General features: G+C 45.8%; 1 protein-coding gene across 2 annotated transcripts in view; it reads right to left on the bottom strand.

The window, feature by feature from the left end:
- COL20A1 (collagen type XX alpha 1 chain) overlaps positions 1-23,162 on the bottom strand; it is a 148,973-nt gene that overhangs the window by 107,522 nt on the left and 18,289 nt on the right. For both annotated transcript variants that reach the window (XM_083618337.1, XM_083618336.1), the window contains exons 2-11: positions 21,802-21,886; positions 17,757-17,867; positions 15,082-15,225; positions 13,464-13,625; positions 12,799-12,987; positions 9,629-9,784; positions 7,743-7,862; positions 6,469-6,633; positions 4,243-4,407; positions 1,406-1,581 (exon numbers count right to left, since the gene is read on the bottom strand). In XM_083618337.1, coding sequence (XP_083474463.1) covers positions 1,406-1,581; positions 4,243-4,407; positions 6,469-6,633; positions 7,743-7,862; positions 9,629-9,784; positions 12,799-12,987; positions 13,464-13,625; positions 15,082-15,225; positions 17,757-17,867; positions 21,802-21,877 — 1,464 coding nt within the window. In that variant the 5' untranslated portion in view covers positions 21,878-21,886. The remainder of the gene's footprint in view (positions 1-1,405; positions 1,582-4,242; positions 4,408-6,468; positions 6,634-7,742; positions 7,863-9,628; positions 9,785-12,798; positions 12,988-13,463; positions 13,626-15,081; positions 15,226-17,756; positions 17,868-21,801; positions 21,887-23,162) is intronic.

Here is a 23,162-nt window from a genome sequence, read left to right as displayed (position 1 = left end):
AGTGCTCATGTAATAATGTAGTCACTGCAGTACCTCACTTCATTTAAAGATTTTCAGAGACTTCGTGTTGCCTATATATTGCTGAAATGGCAAAAATTACTGGAAGAATCAGAAATCAGGAAGACCAAAATTTTAATAAGGAATGGGGAAAATTTATAGTTTATCTTAAAAACCATTGGAAACAGTCAACATCGTTAGTAGGATTGGAATAACACTTGTAGTTTAATGGTGAATTTTGGACACATCAGAGAGGCAAAAGCTTCGGATTATTATAAAAGATGCAGGAGGAAATGATTAACAATAGGACCCACAAAGGGGAGGGGGGAAGTCCAGGAGATTCTTTGGAATCTTGTTTCTATGTTGAATGTTGGATATGTGTAAAATTTTTACCTGAAAAACCAAATAAAAAAAATATATTTTCAAAAAAATCTGATTTTGTTTGCATTTCAATGAGAAACTACCTAATTTGTACATTTCAAATCAATACATAAACCAAAATGTAACTGCCCTCTGAAATTCACACGCCTCTGAATTTTGTGGCGCACTTCTCCAACCAGTGTTTACAAAAATGCACATGTTAGAGGGGAATGTGCCTAAATATGCACATGAGTGAAAATAGCATACACAAATGGATCATAGGGTGGTCCCTACTACTCATACTGCCAGAGCCTAGTTTGGCATGCAAACCTCAGCAGCTCATAAAGATGGAGAATAATAATAATAATAATAATAATAATAATAATAATAGTTATTTATTTATTTATTTATTTATTTTTATTTCTGTTCCGCCCTATACCCAAAGGTCTCAGAAACTCAATTCTATTCACATTTAAAGACCAGCTTACCAAGTTCACACTTTACAGAGCAATATGAGCACCAGAACACTGCAATCCTCAGAAATTTGTGTGACTCTGAATTTTGTAGTACAATTCTCCAGTCAAGTAACATGTACAAAAATGCATATGCTAAGTTAAGAATACATATAGTAGTGGAAATCGCGTACCAAAAAATGCATTATATTTGCGGAAATTGCATTGGGGAAATGTGCACATCTGGCAAAAAAAATCCATATAAAAATGTGCAGAGCAGAAGAAATTCACGCAAAAACGAAATTCACGCACACAAATTTTCACCAGGATTCCACACCCCCTGAAATCATTAACTGATGTGGAAATGTGGAGGACTGGAAGTAAGATTGGAAAGCAAAGAAAACTGAAAGCAAAGAAAACTGACATATTTGCCCATTCCTAGCAACTCATACTGCTTGCCTTCCATCAGAGGCAAGCAGTACAGTCCCAGAAGTTCTTCTCTGATTTAGGAGAAGTGCCAATTAGGAACGTGCCATTGCTAGTGCCCACCTGGTTGATCCAGCTAAGTTTAAGATATCAAAGACAGGACTACTTACCTCTTTGGGAATCCCACCCCTAGAGGGGTAATAGACCACCCTATATTTTTTAGGTGGTATCAGAGGGGGGTTCCAGATGAGGCGTATACTTCTGGATGTTACCTCCTTTATAGCAAGATTGGTTGGGCTCAGGTGGGCTCCACTATTCACCAGTATGGCTTTGAGAGGGTCATCACCTGCAAATTTTGCAACCATTTCTTATTATGTGATGTAGCAGAAAGAGCTCTGGATTCGGAGTAGAGAGATCTGATCTGAAGTCCTCACATGGACATGAAGGTTGTTGGCCAAAACTGTGGGCCAGTAAATACCTCTCAACGTAATGTAACTCAAGAGACTGTTCTGAGATGAAAAAGGGAGAGGGGACCTTATATTGCAATGGTGGAGAACCTTTGGCCCTCCAGATGTTGCTGGACTACAAATCACATCATCCTTGATCCTTGCTGGATGGGGCTGATGGGAGATGGAGTCCAGCAACATCTGGAAAGCTATACGTTTCCATCATGGTTGTGCAGTGTCATAAGCAGGTTGGAGTTGTAAGATAGATTCATGTTTCACCTGGAGGACAGAAGACATGGCAACACTCTTCACATACCTGAAGGAGTCACCATATAGACAAGGTCAAAGATTATTTGCCGTGCCAGAGCACAGGATTTGATTTGAAGTTACAAGAGGGTAGGTTCTGGTTGAAAATTAGAAGGAACTTCCAAACGGTGAAAGCGGTTTGACAAAGCCACTTCCGAGCTGGAGAGGAGGTGGGGTTGCGGGCTTCACGCCCCCTCCATGTGCGCGGGGGCTGGCTCTCAGCCTCCGTGCGATTGAGGCAATCCCCAGCCGCGTCATCCCCTGGGCAGCCAATTGGCTGGCCTGGGGGGCGTGGCCTGTGCTATTTAGCACTGGCATGGCCAGGGATCTCTCTATTTTGGCCGCTTTAGCTGCTCTGGTTTCCCACCCTCCCGCCCTTTAGGTTTTCTTTCCAACATTGTTGTGGACCTCAGTTGGTCGCCATTGAGGGGCCTGGTAGGAATTTTTTCCACTTGGCAAATTGGCACCAGCCACTTGGTTTTCGCCTACCTCGTAGCAAATCGTCACAACTTTCTTGGTATTGGCGGTTAAGCATTGGTATTGCTCTGTAGATGGAAGAGGGGAGGGAGCTCCATCACCTGCCCCATATATTGAAGGGTAGTCCAATAAAGGATTCTGGGGGGCGTGGCCCTGTCCAAAGCCTATGGAGATGAGGACCTAAGGCACGCCCTCGAGCGGTGACCCCGGGGGAGCTCCTAGTTGATGTGCATCCGCAGGACTCTCCCTACTGGTGGTTAACCCTTCCCGGGCTTCAAGCAGACAGGTTGAAGCTGGATATTTGGAGAAGTTGATTGGCAGCTTCGCTTGCCCTCCTTGGAGCCCACACGCTTCCCTGCGTGTCTCTGCTGCTCCGGGCCTCCAGCTGCAGTTAGCAGAGCTTAGCACAGCGACAGAAGTAAGAGCCGATGATAGCCTTGTGTGCTCAATAAATCAGGCAGACGCTCGGTGTCTTCCTTATCTTACAAAGAGCTTTAATCTCGTACAAATCAACAGATTGTAAATCCCGGTGACACGCAACTCATTTTCCCGGTACGTTCCAAACCGGAGCTGAGCGCACACTGTGTGTGTGTCTCTCTCTCTCTCAGAGATACAGAACACTCCCACTTCCGTCAGTGTTCTTTTGCCACGCCTCAAAGAATGTGAGACGTCACTCAGAACTTCTTAACCCTGTAAGTTCTGACTCTCTCCATAGGATAGTCGTTAGGACCAAAGCCTAAGCCAATACCGCTCATTACCTGTAACCAATAAAGTTGCGGCCGTTTTTAGCTATTGACCTAAATAATTGAGTCATGTGTCTTTATTTCCACCAGGGGGAGGCGGGAACTCGCCACGCAATGGAACCAATGGCCTAGAAGCGTGGTAGACTCTCATGGAGGAACTTCAAGCAGAGAAGGTTTTGTAAGAAAGAATTGTCTAAGGGTTCCTCCAGACAATTAAGCATTCATTCCAATTTGTTCCCACCAAATTAGATTATAACTGGTCTTCATTTGTTTTATAATGGTATATTTTACTGTTGCAACCCACCCTAGGACCTTATGGTAAAGGGCAAGTCAGAAATCTAAGCACTCAATCAACCAACCAGTCAATATTGAGCATTTGTTCTGATTTGTTTGAAGGGTGAATGAACATTCCTCCTGCATTCACCCTTGTTTGCTTGCAAGGCATTTACATGTCTTTCTATTAGCCCTGTGTCCACCCCCAGACTTTTCAATGCATATCCCTGTCTGATTTAAATTTCCTTTAAAAAGTCTGCTTCCTTTTTAAAGCGGAGTTGCTGTGCTAGGGTGACAGGGCCTGTGAATCCGTTTTAATTGCACAAAACTAGATTTCCACAGAGCCTAGGGCCTGCCAATCAGAAGGTCGGTGGTTCGAATCCCCGCGACGGGGTGAGCGCCCGTTGCTCGGTCCCTGCTCCTGCCAACCTAGCAGTTAGAAAGCACATCAAAGTGCAAGTAGATAAATAGGCACCGCTCCTACAGGAAGATAAATGGCATTTCCGTGCGCTGCTCTGGTTCGCCAGAAGCGGCTTAGTCATGCTGGCCACATGACCCGGAAGCTGTACACCGGCTCCCTCGGCCAATAAAGCGAGATGAGCACTGCAACCCCAAAGTCGGTCACGACTGGACCTAATGGTCAGGGGTCCCCTTTACCTTAGATTTCTGGATATGTGCTTGAATCTGTCCCACAAAACACTGACGGTGTGGAGTCTCCCTTAGAAGACGTGAAACCCAACAAGGAAGTGGTGTTCACATCACCTGTGTTCTCTTCCTTATTCATCTCCTTGATCCGGGAACACAAGACCCGGGTGAGCCGGCCGGCCAGAGAGCTGAGCAGAGGGAAATCCAGCACATTGTACACCGTCAGTTCCAAAGGTTCAGAGGCCACATGGCGCAACTCTGCCTCGTCTGCATTTTTCACTCCTAGGAAATCGAAGTAAACCCCATGTGCAAATTAAGTAGGTACCAGGTGGACAAATGACTTGACAGCTGAGCAGTAAGAGTCATGAATTGAGACATCCTGCATCGAATGGTTTCTCTGCCACAAACTCACCTAGCTGACCTTTGGCACAACACTCTCTCTGAGCCTTCCCTCCATCTACAACAGGTTTCCTAAACTTGGGTTTGCAACTGTTGCTGGACTACAACTTCCATCATCCCGAGCTGTGCTGGTTCCGTGGGTTTCTGTGAGGTGAGGTGCGAGTCCAGTCCGAGGTCAAGGGACTCAGTATTGAGGCCGTCCGTCAAAGCTGAAGCTGGGTCCAAGGCAGGGAGTCGGGTGAGGTCAGGAGATCCGGCAGGACAGGGTGCAGGCCAGAACTGGCTACCAACAACATTGCTCCCACAACTTGGAACTGGGGCTGGCTGGCTTTTATCTGCCCCGAGGCATAGGGCGGCCCCTATCCTCTGGTGACTCGTCTCTCCTGGCTTGGAGGCGAGCACTCCTCCTGTGGGAACTTAGTTCCCTCCACCTCTCTGCCCTGAGCCTCTGCAGTTCAGGAGAGGCTGGAGGGTTACCGGACCCAGAGTCAACCTCAGCTTCCCCTGACAGGGCTGAGAGTGGAGCACCTGCAGGCAATGAGTCCTCGATCACCTCTGGAGCCAGAGCGGATTCAGCTGGTGTCTGCTCCTGAGGATCCGGCACAGGTGAGGGCCCTTCAGGCTCATGCCCCAGCCCCAGCTCAGCTGGTTCTGGAGGCGGGGAATCCTGTGCAGGCTGGGATCCCTCAGGTTCAGCCTCCGAGTCCGAATCCCAGGACATCGCACTAGCTAGCAGGACCAGTGATCAGGGATGATGGGAGCAGTAGTCCAAAATCAGCTGGAGACCTGAGTTTGGGAAACCCTGATCTACACTATGCGACTGATAATACTTACAGGGCCATGGTGAGTATAAGAATACACTGTATGAAAAGTGCCTGGAACACCCAAAAATGTATACAGGCATTCCGCCCACTTACGCAGAACTGATTCGCGCATGACTGTGTATATGTGCAGAGCCAGGAAATAACTAATTCAATTTTTTCTAACCTAAAATGGTGGAAGAGAGCTCGAAAGTCCTTGTGGTTCGTGGGGAGACCCTCTCCAGAGCCCGAAGAGGATGAGAAAAGTCTAGAAAAGAATACTCTAAGGCAGGCATCCCCAAACTCGGCCCTCCAGATGTTTTGGGACTACAACTCCCATCATCCCTAGCTAACAGGACCAGTGGTCAGGGATGATGGGAATTGTAGTCCCAGAACATCTGGAGGGCTGAGTTTGGGGGTGCCTGCTCTAAGGGCTCCAGAATGGCGCCCTCCAAAATGGGAGCTCTCACTGCTGCTGCGCTACCCTGCTCAACAGCCCTTGTGTGTGTTTTGCTTGCATGCAAGGGCCCTGTAATGTAATGGCAAATGGTTAGCAGGCATACTAAGGGGCTGTCAGTATGAGATGGCAACAGAGGGTCTGGCGAAGAGTCTTTTTGGTACTATAATTCTAAAGCATTCAGGAAGAATGAAAAGTCTCCAGTTCTTGACATTTCCCATGCCATTTTAAATTGCAAATAATAACAATTAATAATAATAAAATAATAATAATAATAATAATAATAATAATAATAATAATAATAATAATTTATACCCCACCCATCTAGACAGCTCCCAACAGAATATTAAAAGCACGATAAAACATCAAACATGCAAAAACTCCCCTAAACAGGGCTGCCTTCTTCAGATGTCTTCTAAAAGTCAGATAGTTGTTTATTTCCTTGACATCTGATGGGAGGGCGTTCCACAAGACGGGAGCCACTACTGAAAAGGCCCTCTGCCTGGTTCTCTGTAACCTCACTTCTCGCAGTGAGGGAACTGCCAGAAGGCCCTCAGTGCTGGACCTCGGTGTCTGGGAGTGGAGATGTTCCTTCAGGTATACTGGGCTGAGGTCGTTTAGGGCTTTCAAGGTCAGCACCAACACTTTGAAAAAACAAATCAGAAGCCCACGGAGACATGAACTCACCAACAGCAAATATCTCTATTCCCATATCCTTCAAGGTCTGGGCGGACGGACTGGCGTCATCCTGAGATTTGCCATCAGTCAAGAGAATGATCAGCTTGGGGGCTTCTGGCCGCGCACCAGCTTCGGGCCTCAGGTTCTGTTCCAGGACATGCGTCAGCGCCAGTCCTTGGAAAGAGAAAAGATGAAAGGCAGAAGGCTTGGGTTGGGGGGACTGACATGGTTAAACAAAAGCTTAGAGGAGGCAAGCAAGAACTGGAAGTGCCATACTGAGCAACACTCAATTTCTCCCTTCATGTTCTCTCCATCTTATCATGGAGCTGTGAGTGACATCTTGCCCACTATGGTGCAATGCACTGTATTTCTGTTTATGTTACAATAACACTGGGAAACAAAATTTTTGTTGCATTGACACCTGCAGTTGTTCTAACCTAATTTCGACGTGCTGATTTCATATCTGAAGTTGGTTTTGTTCTGTAAGCTCTAGGGGTTTTTTTGCAATTCATGTTTTTCACTTTTCACCATAATCTTTTGTTTTTCACAATGCAAGAATTCAATATTTTATTAAACACGTAGCCAAAGTAGTACAATATGAGTATAAATGTAAGTGACTTATATAGCATTGAACATGACATGTATAGCATTGAAAATGACATGTATATCTATGTATAGGTGGAGGTATGTAAAAAAATGTATTCCCTTGGGATACACAGTATACTGGGGAACATTTTTTTTTTCATTTCCTGTTGCATGAGATTTTTCAACTGTTCTTATATGTTCTTTCAATGCTGATTTCAAATCTGAAATTGATTTTCATGTACACGCTATAGTTGTCTTTCAATTTCTGACTTTTGCCGATATGTCATATTTACACTGAGGATAAGTGGACACTGACACGTTGATCTACCCTAACCACATGGTAATTATTGTTTTGCAAACTTAATTTTTCTTTATTTTTATAGTTTTGTAACCTAAATATTTGTATTTCCCAGATCAGACCATGGCTTCTTCAAGTAGACAAAAATGTGTAAACATTTGAAATCAGCAATGAAAGACATATAAGAACAGTTGAAAAATCTCATGCAACAGAAAATGAAAAAAATATTGTTCCCCAGTGAATTATTTCCAAATCTGTGTCAATACACATAAATTGCAATATGCAAATATTATGCAAATCCTTTTTTAGGATGGGGAGGGTGTGATGCAAATCCTCTTTTCTTTTTCTGGCGATGCCTAACCGGCCACTCCACCTGACCCAGAGAGGCAGCGGGCTTTACCTGTGAATGTGTTCCCTCCTTTATACTGCAAGCTCCTCAGGGCCTCTAACACCTCATCCCGGGTGGAGTATGTATTCAGGTCCCATTCTGTACGCGGGTCACTGCTGTACTGGGATAAGGCTGGAAGGGGACAAGGAAGCCAACAGGAAGTGAGCAGAGAACAAGCCTGCAGGGGGCGCAGTGGAGACAGGATTCTGGCTTTGGTAGTAAAAGATGGAAAATTCTTGTGGTTTCTCCAGGTGGCCTTGGGGGAGGCTCCCGTCTGTGACTTCTAGCTCATCATTTGCAAGACAGGAGCAACATGGACTCCTATCATAGAGGTATTACAGAGAGAAACAAGCAAAAGTATGTGAAGTTTCTAGGTTTAAAGCCTAGTATAGACTGAAGTGTCGCCATCTCTATTTTTTGTTGGGTCCAAAACTACTATATGAACAAATGCCATGTCTGCATTCATAGAATTCTAGTAACTGTAGTTTGATGAGCAGGTTGAGCTCTCAGTTAATTATATTTTTGCACAGAACACTATTATTTTATTCATTTATTTCATAAAATTTTATATACTCCCTAATTGTTTTTTAAAAAACCCAGACAAAAACCCTCAACGTGGTTTAGAAAAATAATAAAACAGTAAAATTATTGGTAAAAGCAGATAGAATCAACTATTTAAAACATTTTTTTAAATTAAAATCAGCTAGAGTACCTGCTTGCAAGTTCGTTTCCAATAAGAGATTATGATAAGCTATCTGTATCTAGAAGTTGCTGCTCAATTTTATATTTCAGATGCTGGATGTTTTGTATCAGGTCTTACGTTAAGTTGACATGCATCAGAGTGCACTACAAATTAAGTCTGTAGGCCTTCATTTTTTGTCCTTTTCCCTTCCCTTTGATATTTCTATGTATTTTTAATACCCTGTGACTTTGGAGCAAGGAAGGAATTCGGTTTGGTTTTGCATTTCAATGTGAACCTATCTCATTTGAACTTCGGTGAACCAAAATTCCATCCTTCAAAATTTGCACCTCTCAAAATTTTGTGATAGAGGTTTCCAAGCCTCCCCCACAAAAAAGTGTACAAAAATACATTTATGAGTGAAAACAGCATAGAAAAATGCATTATATTGGGAGAGTTGCTTGCCAAAACATATGTGCCAGGAGGAATATGCACTGAAATGCTGAGAATTAAAACTTTAAAAAGCAAACAGATGCAAAAATGTAGGAAGTGAATCTAAAGCTGGAAAAACGAGACATTGAAATGGACAGGTTTCCCTACTATGGCTTGTATTACCAATATTTTATCTAACTTTTAATTTTGTGGCTATGTTCTGTATTTGAATATGACCATATTTTCTGCAATAACATTTTTTTAATTTTATTTTTTTTTGGAAACAAGAAAGATAAAGAAGACTTTGGTTCAGCTAACCATTAGGTAGCCCTGATTCCCATAGAAAAAGGATGTAATAATAATAATAATAATAATAATAATAATAATAATAATAATTTATTATTTATACCCCGCCCAACTGGCTGGGCTTCCCCAGCCACTCTGGGCGGCTTCCCAAAAAAAATTAAAATACTTTTACTACATCAAACATTAAAAGCTTCCCTAAACAGGGCTGCCTTCAATGTTTTGCATTGTCTCTGAACTGGGATACTTGGCAGAGTAAAAGCTCCTCACCAGTGGTGTGCGGTCAGTGGACTAGGGGAACTAGGTCAGAACCCTAAATGTTTCCTTGATGCCTCCTTACCAAGGCCCAGGAGGCTTCTGCCTGGCATAGGAAGGGAGGTGAGATGCTCACACGCATGACGTCCCCCCTCGCTCTCGCAAGCTGGCCCCTCTGCCCCTAACAGTCCCACTATGAAAATGTTCCCTGCACACAGTGGCTCCTCACCCACTCTTATCTTGTCCTGAGCGATGTTGAAAGGTGCGACCAAACCAGCCAGGAATCCTCGGATGAGCCCGAAGTTGTTTCTCCCGATGCTCCAGGATCCGTCGACGAGCAGGACAATGTCGGTCATTGCAGAGGTGTCGCAATGAAAGTGAGAAACTGTGGCGAGAGGGCGGGTTGAGAAAGGGGGTGCATAGGTGTGCTCCTCATTTAAATACGAGAATGAAAAGAACCTGCAACTCCGTGTGTAGTTAACCTTCGCAGGAAGAGTAGCAACCCAAAACCTATCCACTGAGAGCCAGTGTGGTGTAGTGGTTAAGAGCAGTAGACTCGTAATCTGGGGAACCGGGTTCGCGTCTCCGCTCCTCCACATGCAGCTGCTGGGTGATCTTGGGCTAGTCACACTTCTCTGAAGTCTCTCAGCCTCACTCACCTGACAGAGTGTTTGTTGTGGGGGAGGAAGGGAAAGGAGATTGTTAGCCGCTTTGAGACACCTTAGTAAAGGTAAAGGGACCCCTGACCATTAGGTCCAGTCGTGGCCGACTCTGGGGTTGCAGCGCTCATCTTGCTTTATTGGCCGAGGGAGCCAGTGTACAGCTTCTGGGTCATGTGGCTAGAGCAGTGCACGGAAACGCCGTTTACCTTCCCGCCGAAGCAGTACCTATTTATCTACTTGCACTTTGACGTGCTTTCGAACTGCTAGGTTGGCAGGAGCAGGGACCGAGGAACAGGAGCTCACCCCGTCGCGGGGATTCAAACCGCCGATCTTCCGATCGGCAAGTCCTAGGCTCTGTGGTTTAACCCACAGTGCCACCCGCGTCCCTTGAGACACCTTAGGGTAGTGATAAAGCGGGATATCAAATCCAAACTCTTCTTCTTCTTCTCTGGAAGAACCTACAGAGGTGCTGTGATCTCTGGCACACCAACCGTTGCTGTAGAGCATGAATAAGGAACATGTAGGTTCTAGATGTCCAACTCACTCCACCCAGTGCCAGATTTACATACAGTGGTACCTCAGGTTACAGACGCTTCAGGTTACAGACTCTGCTAACCCAGAAATAGTACCTCGGGTTAAGAACTTTGCTTCAGGATGAGAACAGAAATCGCACGGCAGTGGTGGCAGTGGGAGGTCCCATTAGCTAAAGTGGTGCCTCAGGTTAAGAACAGTTTCAGGTTAAGAACGGACCTCCGGAACGAATTAAGTTCTTAACCCAAGGTACCACTGTATACGCTAAACAAGCTATAGCTTAGGGCCCCACTCTCTTGGGGGCCCCAAAAAATGTAAAAGGGAAAAAATGGATATACATTTGCAAAATATAAGATAAAAAACAAATAAAATAAAACCTACATACAGCAACAGTGTTTTGTGTTGTGTAGGCCCCTATGATGTAAGTAATGGGCCCCGCCTGCTAGCCTGCTCCCTAAAATATCATCGGTTTGCTCATTTCTATATATAGGGTGCCTACATTCTGCTATTTATAATTATTAGTAGTTCGCATCATATATTTACACCTATTATTATTTCATTTTATAGCAAGATTCTAGATTCTAACATTTTAAGTTAGAGCTTAATAATTATTTCACTATTAATATACTTCTTCTTAATTCTTTTTCACTATTAATATATTTCTTCTTAATTGTATTTCAGTTCAACAATTACTTTGAGAAAATACATATTTTGTTATGTGCAAATGGCTTGAGATACCTATTAGGTCCATAAATTACCATATAGCATATATTCAACGCAAAAAACAACGACAATTTGTTGTTGACAAAGGACAGCTGGACATATAAAGGGCCCCATTACCTTCAGTGGCTTAGGGCCTCATCAAACCTAAATCTGGCCCTGGCTCCATCCCAGTGTGGCCAAGATCCATGGATGGTGGGATCTGAATTAGACCTGGGCTATATATTGATATATAAGCCAAAGGCAGTTTGAAGTCCATATTGTGATATCAGGTTCATAATTTTTGACCTGGCAATATACTGTGCATCATGGGATGGGTGCTATGCAAAAATCACAATGTGGGAAAAACCGTGAAGCCACTCAATGCTTCTACATAGCTCCATTTCAGATGTTCAGAAATTTAGCTGGCGATACATCATGATGTTGAAAACCAGATATCGCCCAGCCCTTATCTGAAGACCACCAACATCTAGAGGACCATAGGATCCTCACCCCCCTGTACGGCCTTTCAGGTATATGGAAGAGGAGTTAGGGATTAGGTATGGGGCTTTGACTGGGACATTCGTGAAATGGCTTATCACAGGTGGAAATGCAACCGCACCCCCAAATGGAGAGCAGAAAATTAGATTCAAATAATGATGACAGATTGCTCTTAATCAAGCACCAGCTCGCATTGCGCGTAGACCACCGGTGCGCCAGGGGCAATATGGCAACCTCCTGAAACAAAGACCTCTTAGGGAATCTGCCGTGATGTGATTTTTGTGTGTGCTGTCAGGTCAATTCCGTCACCGCTCTAATCCAGCTCTTTGTTTCTTTATCCCAGCAAGGCTTGCGTGATTGCCTAGTGCAACGTTAACTATCATTTAGCCCCTTGGGCTGAAATTATTCCGGTGATTTCTCTTTATCAGATCCAGTCTCTTTCCAGATTGTGCCTTCCAAACCACGTGCATTAACCCGCCCTCTAGCCTGCATGTTGACGGGTTGGCTTTTTTCTTCCAGGTATGGCAGGTAATAAGGGATTAACGCATGTTCCTGAATACCAGGTGCACTTACTAAAAGAGCTGAAAGTATAGATCCTAGAACTGTATGGGACCACAAAGTCCTATATTGACTTCAAACTGCCTTTGGATGATATATACAACCCCCTGCAATTCAGGAATCGTTGTCCAACGTGGGGCTCAAACCCATGACCCTGAGATTAAGAGCCTCGTGCTCTACCGACTGAGCTACCCCAGGGCTCACTAAAACTGCAGCTACCCAGGATGCAGTAAGGGGGACCACAGGAGAACATCAATGCAGGATGATGTGGCTTTGGAGGGATTCTGTAGGAGTAGATTGCCAGAGGGTTGACTAAGTGACCATTGAGCTCCCATACGACTCATCGATTTTACGTCAAAAGCTCATATGAGGACTTTTAGAGCTGGATCTTCTCTAGACACATAAGAGTTACACTTGAAAAAACAGGAGCCTAGGAAACAAACCTCACCTCTCCGTGAGCTTTCCCTGGATGTTTTCTCTCGGGCCAGATAGTCCATTTCAAATTCTGTTAGGCTTGACAGAGTCGTCTTCAGGGTTGTTGGTGCCGTTGACATCACAGTCGGCTCAGCATTTGGCAAATATTCGCTCGCCCCTTTGGAAATGGCTTTTTGCCGCCTCTTCTCTGGCTCTTCCCTTCCTGTTTCCCAAAGCATCAAAAGAAGAAGAGTTATCCCACACAGGAACAGACAACCTTTGGACGGCGTGCCTGTAACAGTGCTGGTTCTGAAGCAATTTTCAGGGGAAGTTGGGGCACGTTATGGAAGAAAAACGCCTCTCTCTTGGCCGCTGGCATTTTGTTTTCCAGAAATACCTCTCGACGATGCTATGCCATGAAATAAAGTCATAAATAACAACAACAATAACAATAATAATAAAAAATCCAAGGGGAAAACAAAATTACCGCCTGCATTCGTGGGTCAAAAAGGGTAATGGTGAGTTTTGCCTCACCCCTCCAAGATACCTGCCTGCCTTCCTAAAATGTAAGAAAGCAAGGAGAATGTGACTCCCCTCCCTTCCACCCTCTCCCCCAAAATGTCAGCTGAATGTCCAATTCTTGAACCTTCAGCCCAGGTGTCGTTCAAACCCGCTTTCCTCTTTGACCTCTCCACATACTTATCACGGTTGGCGTGTCACTACGGGCGGGTGGTGAAGTGGCTTCAGTCTCCAGGGTGTATTCAGCTGCTGGGGTCTCTAAAGGCGCCTCTGCCTTTTCTGGAGCACCTGTTGGTTGCCTCCTGTTACTTCTGGCTTGGGAGAGGTTCTTCAGCTCCTCAACTGCAATGGCGAAAGCGGTGGTGGCAGCATTGGAAAACAAACACTTGCTTGCTCTTCTGGGGGATGGCTCACTCTGACAAAAGGGCTGGAGCTGCACTCCCCAATGTTTCCCTTCCACTGGCTCCACTTTCTGAACCCCAGCCATCGATAAATACTCCCCAAAAAGCAGGTCTCAGGCATGGTCTGAACAGCACCCGATTTTGAAGGTGCTCCTCACACATTCTTTGCTTGGGGTTCTTGACCATTCCTCGCACCGGGATTCTGCTTCCACCCAGTGGAGCCTGGTGCATTATGGGCAATGGGGCACCACCTTGCCAACCTCAGTCAGCCCCCACCTGCCTGCCTCCTTGTTTACAACAGGGGGGCAGTGCTGTCTAACAGCTTCCTCAGTCCCAGTGCTGCCCTTGTAGAATCCAGCAGGGAGGTGGATGGGGGCAAACTAGAATTAATTGGCTCCGCCCACCATTTTTTGTGGTCCCATCTACAGCTTATCTCCCTGACTTCCACCCTACCAATCCCAGTGGGGGGCAGACACTACAGCTTCCACTTGTCCTCTCTGAGCTTTGCCTCCATTGGCCAGTTCTCAAGCAGCAACTCTGTTTGTTTGATCCAAGTTCTAGTTACAGGTAGGTAGCCGTGTTGGTCTGCCGTAGTCAAAAAAAAATAAAAAAAATCCTTCCAGTAGCACCTTAAAAAGGGAAAGGGACCTCTGACCATTAGGTCCAGTCACGGCCGACTCTGGGGTTGCGGCGCTCATCTCGCTTTATTGGCCGAGGGAGCTGCCGTACAGCTTCCAGGTCATGTGGCCAGCATGACTAAGCCACTTCTGGTGAACCAGAGCAGCGCACAGAAATGCCGTTTACCTTCCCACCAGAGTGGTACCTATTTATCTACTTGCACTTTGACGTGCTTTCGAACTGCTAGGTTGGCAGGAGCAGGGACCGAGCAACAGGAGCTCACCCCGTCACGGGGATTCGAACCGCCGACCTTCTGATCGGCAAGTCCTAGGCTCTGTGGTTTAACCTAAGTTTGTTATTGGTATGAGCTTCCGTGTGCATGCACACTTCTTCTTCTTCATAACAATAATAATAATAAAAAAATTTATTTATACCCCGCCCTCCCCAGCCTCCTCAGGGCAGCTAACACCAGGTATAAAAACAATTGATTAAAATACAACTTAAAAACAAGATTAAAGTACAACATTAAAATGCAGAGGAAGAAGTTCTGAAGAAGTGTGCATGCACACGAAAGCTCATACCAGTAACAAACTTAGTTGGTATCTAAGGTGCTACTGGAAGGAATTTTTTTATTTTGTTTGATCCAAGGATCCCCACTCTGTCCCTGTGTTGCTATGTCAGCCTTGCTTCTGCTCTGGACCAGAAACTGCCCCCTAGCCAAGACTTGAGCATCACAGTCCGCAGCACCGAGAGATTAAGAGAGCGAAAGCCACACTTACTCACAAATTTCCTCTTGACAAAGAGGGCTTCCTGAGAACCATTGAGGATGTAGATCTGCAAGGTATACTCTTTCGTGGGACTCAACCCTCCCACCGTCGCTTTGGCGGTCTTGGTTTTCAGCATGACTTCCTGCTCAGAGTCACCTGGAGCAGCCGGAAGAGAAGACCGTGAACTTTTTTCAGCAAGGAACACATTGCCCGACTCTTGATTGTGGGAGTCGGTCCCTTCAAACTCTACAATTCTATGTAGCATATTGTCTGACTCTTTATGGTGGGAGATTTGAGGCACATCCACTTTGCGTGTTGCACTTTGCACTTTAGCAAAAGAGAGGTGAATGTTGCCCTTTAATAAACCACAATGAACCCCATAGAATTAATTGGTATAACATGGAGCCAAAGCCTGAACAGGCAGCCTATGAGCATACGCAGAGAGCCTTGCCAAAAGAAAAGAGATGTTTAGTCGTGATGCTGCACAGTATGTTCTATTGGACTTCGGATGGATCAGTCAGCTTGGAGTATTTTTTATTTAAAAAATGTGTTGGGTGTTGAAAGGGGAAGGAGCCTTGCAAAAAAAAAAAAAGGAGGAATGCAGTCATGAAGTCACCTGAATGAGACAAGGGAAGGGAGCCTCTGGGCATATGCTGAGTGCAAGGTAACCTGAGGAGCCTGAGTTACCAAACTTCATATCAATAAACTCTCAAGGGATGGGGAAAATGTAAAACAAGCGTGCAGTGGGTATTGAAAGGGGAGGAAACAGTGAAACCTGCACATACCCCTTGTGTCAAAAAGGCAATGATTTAACAGCTGCTCAACCTGTGACAGAACTTGTAGATATGTCTACAAAAGCGCTTTTTAAAAACCCCAAACCGCAGAGCTTCAAAGGCTGCAGTATGTACACAGACTTAATCTTAGAACCTGAAGCTTCTGTCTGCTTTTTCATAAAAGTCCTAAAGCTTTGGAAGTTGGCTTTGGGAGAAACCCCAGGCAATGAGAATAAACCAACTTTTGCAACCCTGGTAGGTATAATTACTGTATTTTTTGGTCTATAAGACTCACTTTTTCCCTCCTAAAAAGTAAGGGGAAATGTGTGTGCGTCTTATGGAGTGAATGCAGGCTGTGCAGCTATCACAGAAGCCAGAACAGCAAGAGGGATTGCTGCTTTCACTGCACAGCGATCCCTCTTGCTGTTCTGGCTTCTGAGATTCAGAATATTTTTTTTCTTGTTTTCCTCCTCCCAAAACTAGGTGCGTCTTGTGGTCTGGTGCGTCTTATAGAGCAAAAAATATGGTAACTCTTCTTTGGGTCATCCCTTCCTATATTCCAAAGCATCAAAAGGAAAAGAGTTATCCCACAGCTACAGACCCTACCTCCTTAGATTATGCACGTGCGAACAGAAGAGAAATCTTGCAGGGTCCAACTAGGTGCCTACAAGAAGCTCACAAGAAGGACTTAGAACCATTTGTGGTTCTAAGCAGATGTTACTCAGAGGCATATCACTCCTAAAGCTGCAATGCTTATGCTCTTCAGCACATTAGCTTTCTCATTCCACAGCAAGCATGACGGATATAAACTATGAACACTTCTCACTGTCTTGTGAGCAGCTTTTTTTCTAAAGGCAAGCACAATTAAGCAGCTGAGTTAATTACATCACAGATAATGTGCTCAAGGGATCAGGAATGCGGTAGCGCCCACGAAAGTCTTGGAATGTACCCAGAGGAAGATTGTATCTGATATTGCAAACCTATTATTATTATTATTAGCTCAAGGGGCTGGAATGACAAGCCTGCATATTTTCCAAACTTGTCGGAATTAAAAACAGGAGGGGTAAGGATCCAAGAGGATAGGGGAAAACTTTGGAAACACAGAGCCATTCCACCATTGACCACAACTGTGTATGCACTATACCAGGGGTCAGCAAACTACAGCCTGGGGGCCGGATGCAGCCCCCCAGGCTTGTAAATCTGGCCCACAGACCCTGCCGCCCGCTCGATCAGTCCTCTCGTGCTGCAGACGCCTCGCCATGTGGGGACTGACTTCCGCAACGCTGGCATGGCTTCTGGGAGGGCAGCGACGCTGGCACAGCTTCAGATTGGCTGCAGGAAGTTTGTTTGTTTTTTGTAAATCTCAACCATCTTTGTTGTGAAAGACAAATGCACACCCCCTGTTCATGATTTGTACAGTGGTACCTTGGTTTACAACCATAATCCATTCTGGAGGTTCGTTTGTAAACCAAAACAGGTTGTAACCCAAGGCGTGCTATCGCCAATGGGGCCTCCCCCCCCAAAAAAAGGGTTGTAATTTAAAAAAATGTGTTGTAATCCAAAAAAAGGGACATACACTTCCAAGTTTGACATGGTTGTAATCCAAAATGGCTGTACAGTGGATGCTCGGGTCGCGAACGTGATCCGTGCAGGATGCACATTCGCAACCACAGCGTTTGCAACCCGTGTCTGCGCATGTGCGTGTTGAGATTTGGCACCTCTGCGCATGCGCAACTGCCCAAACCTGGAAGTAACCCGTTCTGGAACCTCCAGGTTCCGGCAGTCCGCAACCCGAAAAAACACAACCTGAAGCAGCTGTAACCCGAGGTATGACTGTAATCCAAAACGGTTGCAAACCAAGGTACCATTGTATCTTTCTGGGACGAAACGCACCCTGACCTCCTCACCATGTACCTGCCATGGGCTTCACGCGAACTTTGTATCCGTTGGCATTTCCTTCCGTTTCTTTCCATTTCATCTGCAACCTGTCTTCTGAGAGGACAGTCAGTTTCAACCGGTTTGAGCCTGGGAAGGAAAGCATCAACGCCTTTTAAACTGGAGACAAAGATGTGCTTTCTTTCATACTCTGGGGAAGCGTGGGGTAAGGCGATCCTGCAGGGAAACTGGTCTCAAGGTTATATATTGAAAGCAATGCCTTGAACTTGGCCCAGGAGCAAAAGTTGCAGATCATGCAGGGCTGTGTGTGTGTGCTTAGCCTGGGATGAGATTGCTGGCTGGCTGCTTGCCTTTAAAGGTGAAGGTCGTGCAAGTGAGCATGCACATGCATGGAATCGGGTCCCATTCTATGTGCTCTTTTAGTCCTTGAGGTGTTTTGTCGTTTAATTGGGGAAATTCCACTGGAGTATGCTAAGTGCTCTCTCAGCTCCCTGATGGGTTGATAATTAACAGTTGTTGTTCTCTGCTAGCTAACATGTGAGTGTTTAATGTTAGATCAGGATACAAATGTATTGAATTTCAAATTGCCATTTTGAAGGAAATTGCCTTTAGTCTTTGTTCAGGCTCTGGGAGAGGGAGATGCCTCTCCAGGACCTCAACAGCCTTAGGGGTTGGAGTGCAAGCTAATGGAGCCTGAGAGTGAGTGAGCTATGTTTATCAGCTCTGATTATAAGTTATTTTACTTCTTATAAGATGCTGAGTCTCTGCTTGACATGCACAAGATATTGTACAACTGTTTTTTGTTCTGTTTTGAAGGAAGTTCTGCAAGTAGCATTTTGAATCAATCTAATGAGTCTAGACCAGGTGTTGGCAAGGTTTATCTCGCCTGGGCTGGTTCACTCCCATGGAGATTGCTACCGGCACTGCAGAAGCGAGTCCCCGCTCCGCGCTGCGTTGGTTTTGCGCAGCGCGCGGGGACGCACCGAGCGGATGGCTCGGTTTAGGGGTGGCTCATGGGCCATTTAAATGACCCCCATGGGCCACTTGCGGCCCATGGGCCGGAGGTTGCCGACCCCTGATCTAGACAATTTTTATTCCAAAATGTATGTATGTATCCAGTTGTTTCATGCTGCGCAATATTAATATCTGCAATATGCTCAATCCAGTTTGGGGGCATATGGCATTCTCTGCAGCCAGCTCTAACAGACACCAAGCCATTTGGATTTCCGCAATGCATTCTATGTGGGGCTTCCCTTGCACTTCATCTGAAAGTGCTGCAGCTTGGTTGCTGGCAGGAGTGAGACCCCATCGGCATGTAATGCTTTTAGTAATAATAATAATAATAATAATAATAATAATAATAAATTTATTATTTATACCCCGCCCATCTGGCTGGGTTTCTCCAGCCACTCTGGGCAGCTCCCAACAGAACACTAAAAACAGAATTAAAACATCAAACATTAAAAACTTCCCTAAACAGGGCTGCCTTCAGATGTCTTCTAAAAGTCAGATAGTTGTTTACTTCCTTGACATCTGATGGGAGGGTGTTCCACAGGGCGGGTGCCACTACAAAGAAGGCCCTCTGCGTAGTTCCCTGTAACCTCACGTCTCGCAGGGAGGGAACGGCCAGAAGGCCCTCAGAGCTGGACCTCGGTATCCGAGCTGAATGATGGGAGTGGAGACGTTCCTTCAAGTATACTGGGCTTTAAAGGTCAGCACCAACACTTTGAATTGTGCTCGGAAACGTACTGGGAGCCAATGTAGGTCTTCCAGGACCGGTGTTATGTGGTCTCGGCAGTCACCAGTCTATGCTCTTTCAAGTATACTGGGTTGAGGCCATTTAGGGCTTTAAAGGTTAGCACCAACACTTAGAATTTTGTCCGTGCTGAACGATGGGGTTGGAGACGTTCCTTTAGGTATACTGGGCCGAGGCTCACATCAAGATTGCTTTTCAAAAACATAATGCAGCTGAAATATCCAGCAAGACATGCGTGAGTAGAGCACTCTATACAAAAATGTATCAGAACATTGAGGCAGGTGTGTGGAATTGCAATAATTCAAAACTTGAAAAACCTGGGGAAAGCTTGTTTAAGAATTATTAGAGCATCGTCCTCAGGCTCCCAGACATCCTGGTTTGATAGGGAGGAAATATTTATGCAAGGGGGAGTATTCCATCGCAGAAGCCCCCACCTGCAGCTCCAAGAGCCCCCAGACAGAGCCGGTTTGCCACCTGACTGAGGAAAAAGGCCAAAGGCATCAAGTGCCTGGGAAAAGAGGTGAACCAGCATCATGCTAGGAATTCCAAAATATCCTTTTAAATTAAACATTTTGGAGAGATGCAGCAGTTCCAGTTATCCTGCTGAGCGTGCAACTTTAGCTGGCAGCTTTGAGGCCACCTGTTTGGAAAAATGCAAAACTAGAGAAAGTGTAAGTAACAGAACTCGACAGCCTTTAGCTCAGCAAGAGCGGCAGGTGTGTGACTGTGCACAAGCTCCCTTAAACTTCTTTGCAGGGAGGAAGGATGCTGAATCGAGAAATGCAGGCATATTGAGTGTTGCACCTTAACAGAATCATCTTTTAAAATTTTTAATAGTTCAGGTGGAATACCATCACTTACACTGGCCTTGTTATTTGCAGTGCTTTCTAAGGCCCATTTGACTTTACACTCCAGGATGTCTGGCTCAAGGTCAGCAACCACACTACCTGGGGTGTACGAGACATCCATATCTTTCTGGTATAATTCCTCTGTGTATTCTTGCCACTTCTTCTTCTTGCCACTGGCTTCTGCTTCTGTTAGGTCCTTACCAGAGCTTTCAGGGCTGCCAGGGGAAGCCCGTGTCCCCCCCCCCAGCCCCAAAGACCAAAGCCAGCGGGATCCCACTCATTGTCCTGGCTTCCTCTTTAGCCGCGCGCAACCTCTCCACCCGGGAGAGGCTGTGCGTGGCTATGGCAATTCCCCCACCTCCTGCAAAAGCCCACAGGAGCCGCACACCCTTTAAGGAGCACACGGCTCCTGCATGCTTTCTACGAGGAGGGAGAAGCCCGCAAGAGCCGTGCAGAGCTTGTGAGCGGCTCCTGGGGGCTTTTCCTGCCTGCCTCCCCCCTGCATTTGCTCCATAAGCCGCACACACATTTCCCCTTACTTTTTAGGAGGGAAAAAGTGTGTCTTATGGAGCAAAAAATATGGTAAACCCAGCACTGTTCCCCAGTATACTACAGCCACACCTCTTTTGAAAAATCTCTCCACGCAAAAAATGGCCAGGTGTATTGCAGTTCTGCAATGAAGCCCCCAGGCTTCAGAAAAGTTGCCATCTTGGTGCCACCTGAATGGACCATCAGTGGTCCAACGGGACACAACAACTCAGCCTCACATCTGTGTGCTTTTCGAGACACACTTCCAGCTTCCTGCAAGGAAATTATTTTGGGGGGAAACAAAGCTGAGATTCACAGGCCGCCCTGGTCGAAGCAGAAATGAAGGGCATTCCATTCTTCAGAGGGGCCCATTGGCATCACCACACTGGAGCAAAAACAGGGACAGGAAGCCAGACAAAGAGGGGATTCATTTCCTGATCAAAGGAGAGGCTATTTTTGTTCAGCTTGCTCTGACCAGCCTCCAAGTTGTCACTCTGGGATCCCCAAAATTAAGAGGCAGGAATGTTGGACGCTGATTATGAAAATGAAGAGATCTTCCAGTGTTTCCTGATGACCAGCTTGTAAATGGGCTGCAGCCATTTGAGATCCTGCAAATCTTCTTTTAGGTTGTGCCGTGGCAGCCCAACAACTTCTGAAGGACGGCAGGTTCCTCATCTCTGTGCTACCACAGTAGATGCCTTGATAGAACCTGAGACCTTCCAAGGCTGATCAATGGCCCATCTCCATGGAACAGGTGGGAAGTAGGCCTAGGTCATGAAGCAAATCCAGCCCTCGCTCGCAGGATCACTTGAACCATGCAACACCCTTGAACCATGCAATTCAAGAGAGATTATTATTTCTTACCCCATTTTTGGTCACCTCCAGCACATGATTTGAAGAAGAAGAAGAATAGGCTGGGTTCTCTCCTTACCTTGACCACACACCTGCAAGGTGATGTGAGTTGCCAGCATTATGCAGGAAATCCAGAAAAAGTCAGGAGCAAGCATGACGAAGACCTAACATGTACAAAAGAAGAAAAAGAAGAGTTTGGATTTGATATCCCTGCTTTATCCCTACCCGAAGGAGTCTCAAAGCTGCTAACAATCTCCTTTCCCTTCCTTCCCACAACCAACACTCTGTGAGGTGAGTGGGGCTGAGACTTCAGAGAAGTGTGACTGGCCCAAGGTCACCCAGCAGCTGCATGTGGAGGAGCGGAGAAGCGAACCTGGTTCCCCAGATTACAAATCTACCGCTCTTAACCACTACACCACATTGGCACCATGAAGGCAAAATACCTGTTGCCTATATGAAGACCCTCAGCCCAAGTGTTTAACGGGATGAAGTGTATCTCTGGGGTGAGCCTGGACATCAAATGATAGATGTGGCTAATCAATGCCGAGGTCCAACATTAAGCAGAACCCGCCTCAGAAATAATAACAATTGTTGTTGTTAAAAGTTGTATACAGTCATACCTCAGGATAAATACGCTTCAGGTTGAGCGCTTTCGGGTCACGCTCCACAGTGACCCAGAAGTAACGGAGTGCATTACTTCCGGGTTTCGTCGCTCGTGCATGCACAGACGGTCAAAATTACGTCAAGCGCATGCATGGAAGCGGCGAAACGTGACCCGCGCACATGCAGACACGCTGTCGCATCTTATGTTCCGTTCAGGATGCGAACGGGGCTCCAGGATGGATCCCGTTCACATCCTGAGGTACCACTGTACCGCCATTCAAAGATCAGAGGGTGGTTTGCAGCACAAAAATGAGAACACAAAATACATAGCAAACATATAAAAACAAACCAATAACCCAAGGACAATATGGTGGCCTCTCCCTTTCTATGTACCCCTTTCGGGGGGGGGTTGCAAAAAAGGCCGGTCACAGCCACACCATCCATTTATACCACCCTAACAGTCATAGGCAATGACAAACCTAGACAGCATCTTAAAAAGCAGATACATCACCTTGCCAACAAAGGTCTGTATAGTTAAAGCTATGGTTTTCCCAGTAGTCATGTAGTAGTGAGAGTGAGAGCTGGACCATAAAGAAGGCTAATCGCCAAAGAATTGATGCTTTTGAATTATGGTGCTGGAGGAGACTCTTGAGAGTCCCATGGACTGCAAGAAGATCAAACCTACCCATTCTGAAGGAAATCAATCCTGAGTGCTCCCTGGAAGGACAGATACTGAAGCTGAGGCTCCAATATTTTGGCCACCTCATGAGAAGAGAAGACTCCCTGGAAAAGACCCTGATGTTGGGAAAGGTGGAGGGCACAAGGAGAAGGGGACGA

The sequence above is a fragment of the Podarcis filfolensis genome (assembly GCF_964270895.1).
Source record: "Podarcis filfolensis genome assembly, chromosome: 6".
Taxonomy (NCBI): Eukaryota; Metazoa; Chordata; class Lepidosauria; order Squamata; family Lacertidae; genus Podarcis; species Podarcis filfolensis.
Note: the sequence above shows the minus strand (reverse complement) of the source record. Positions and strands in the feature narration are given on the sequence as shown.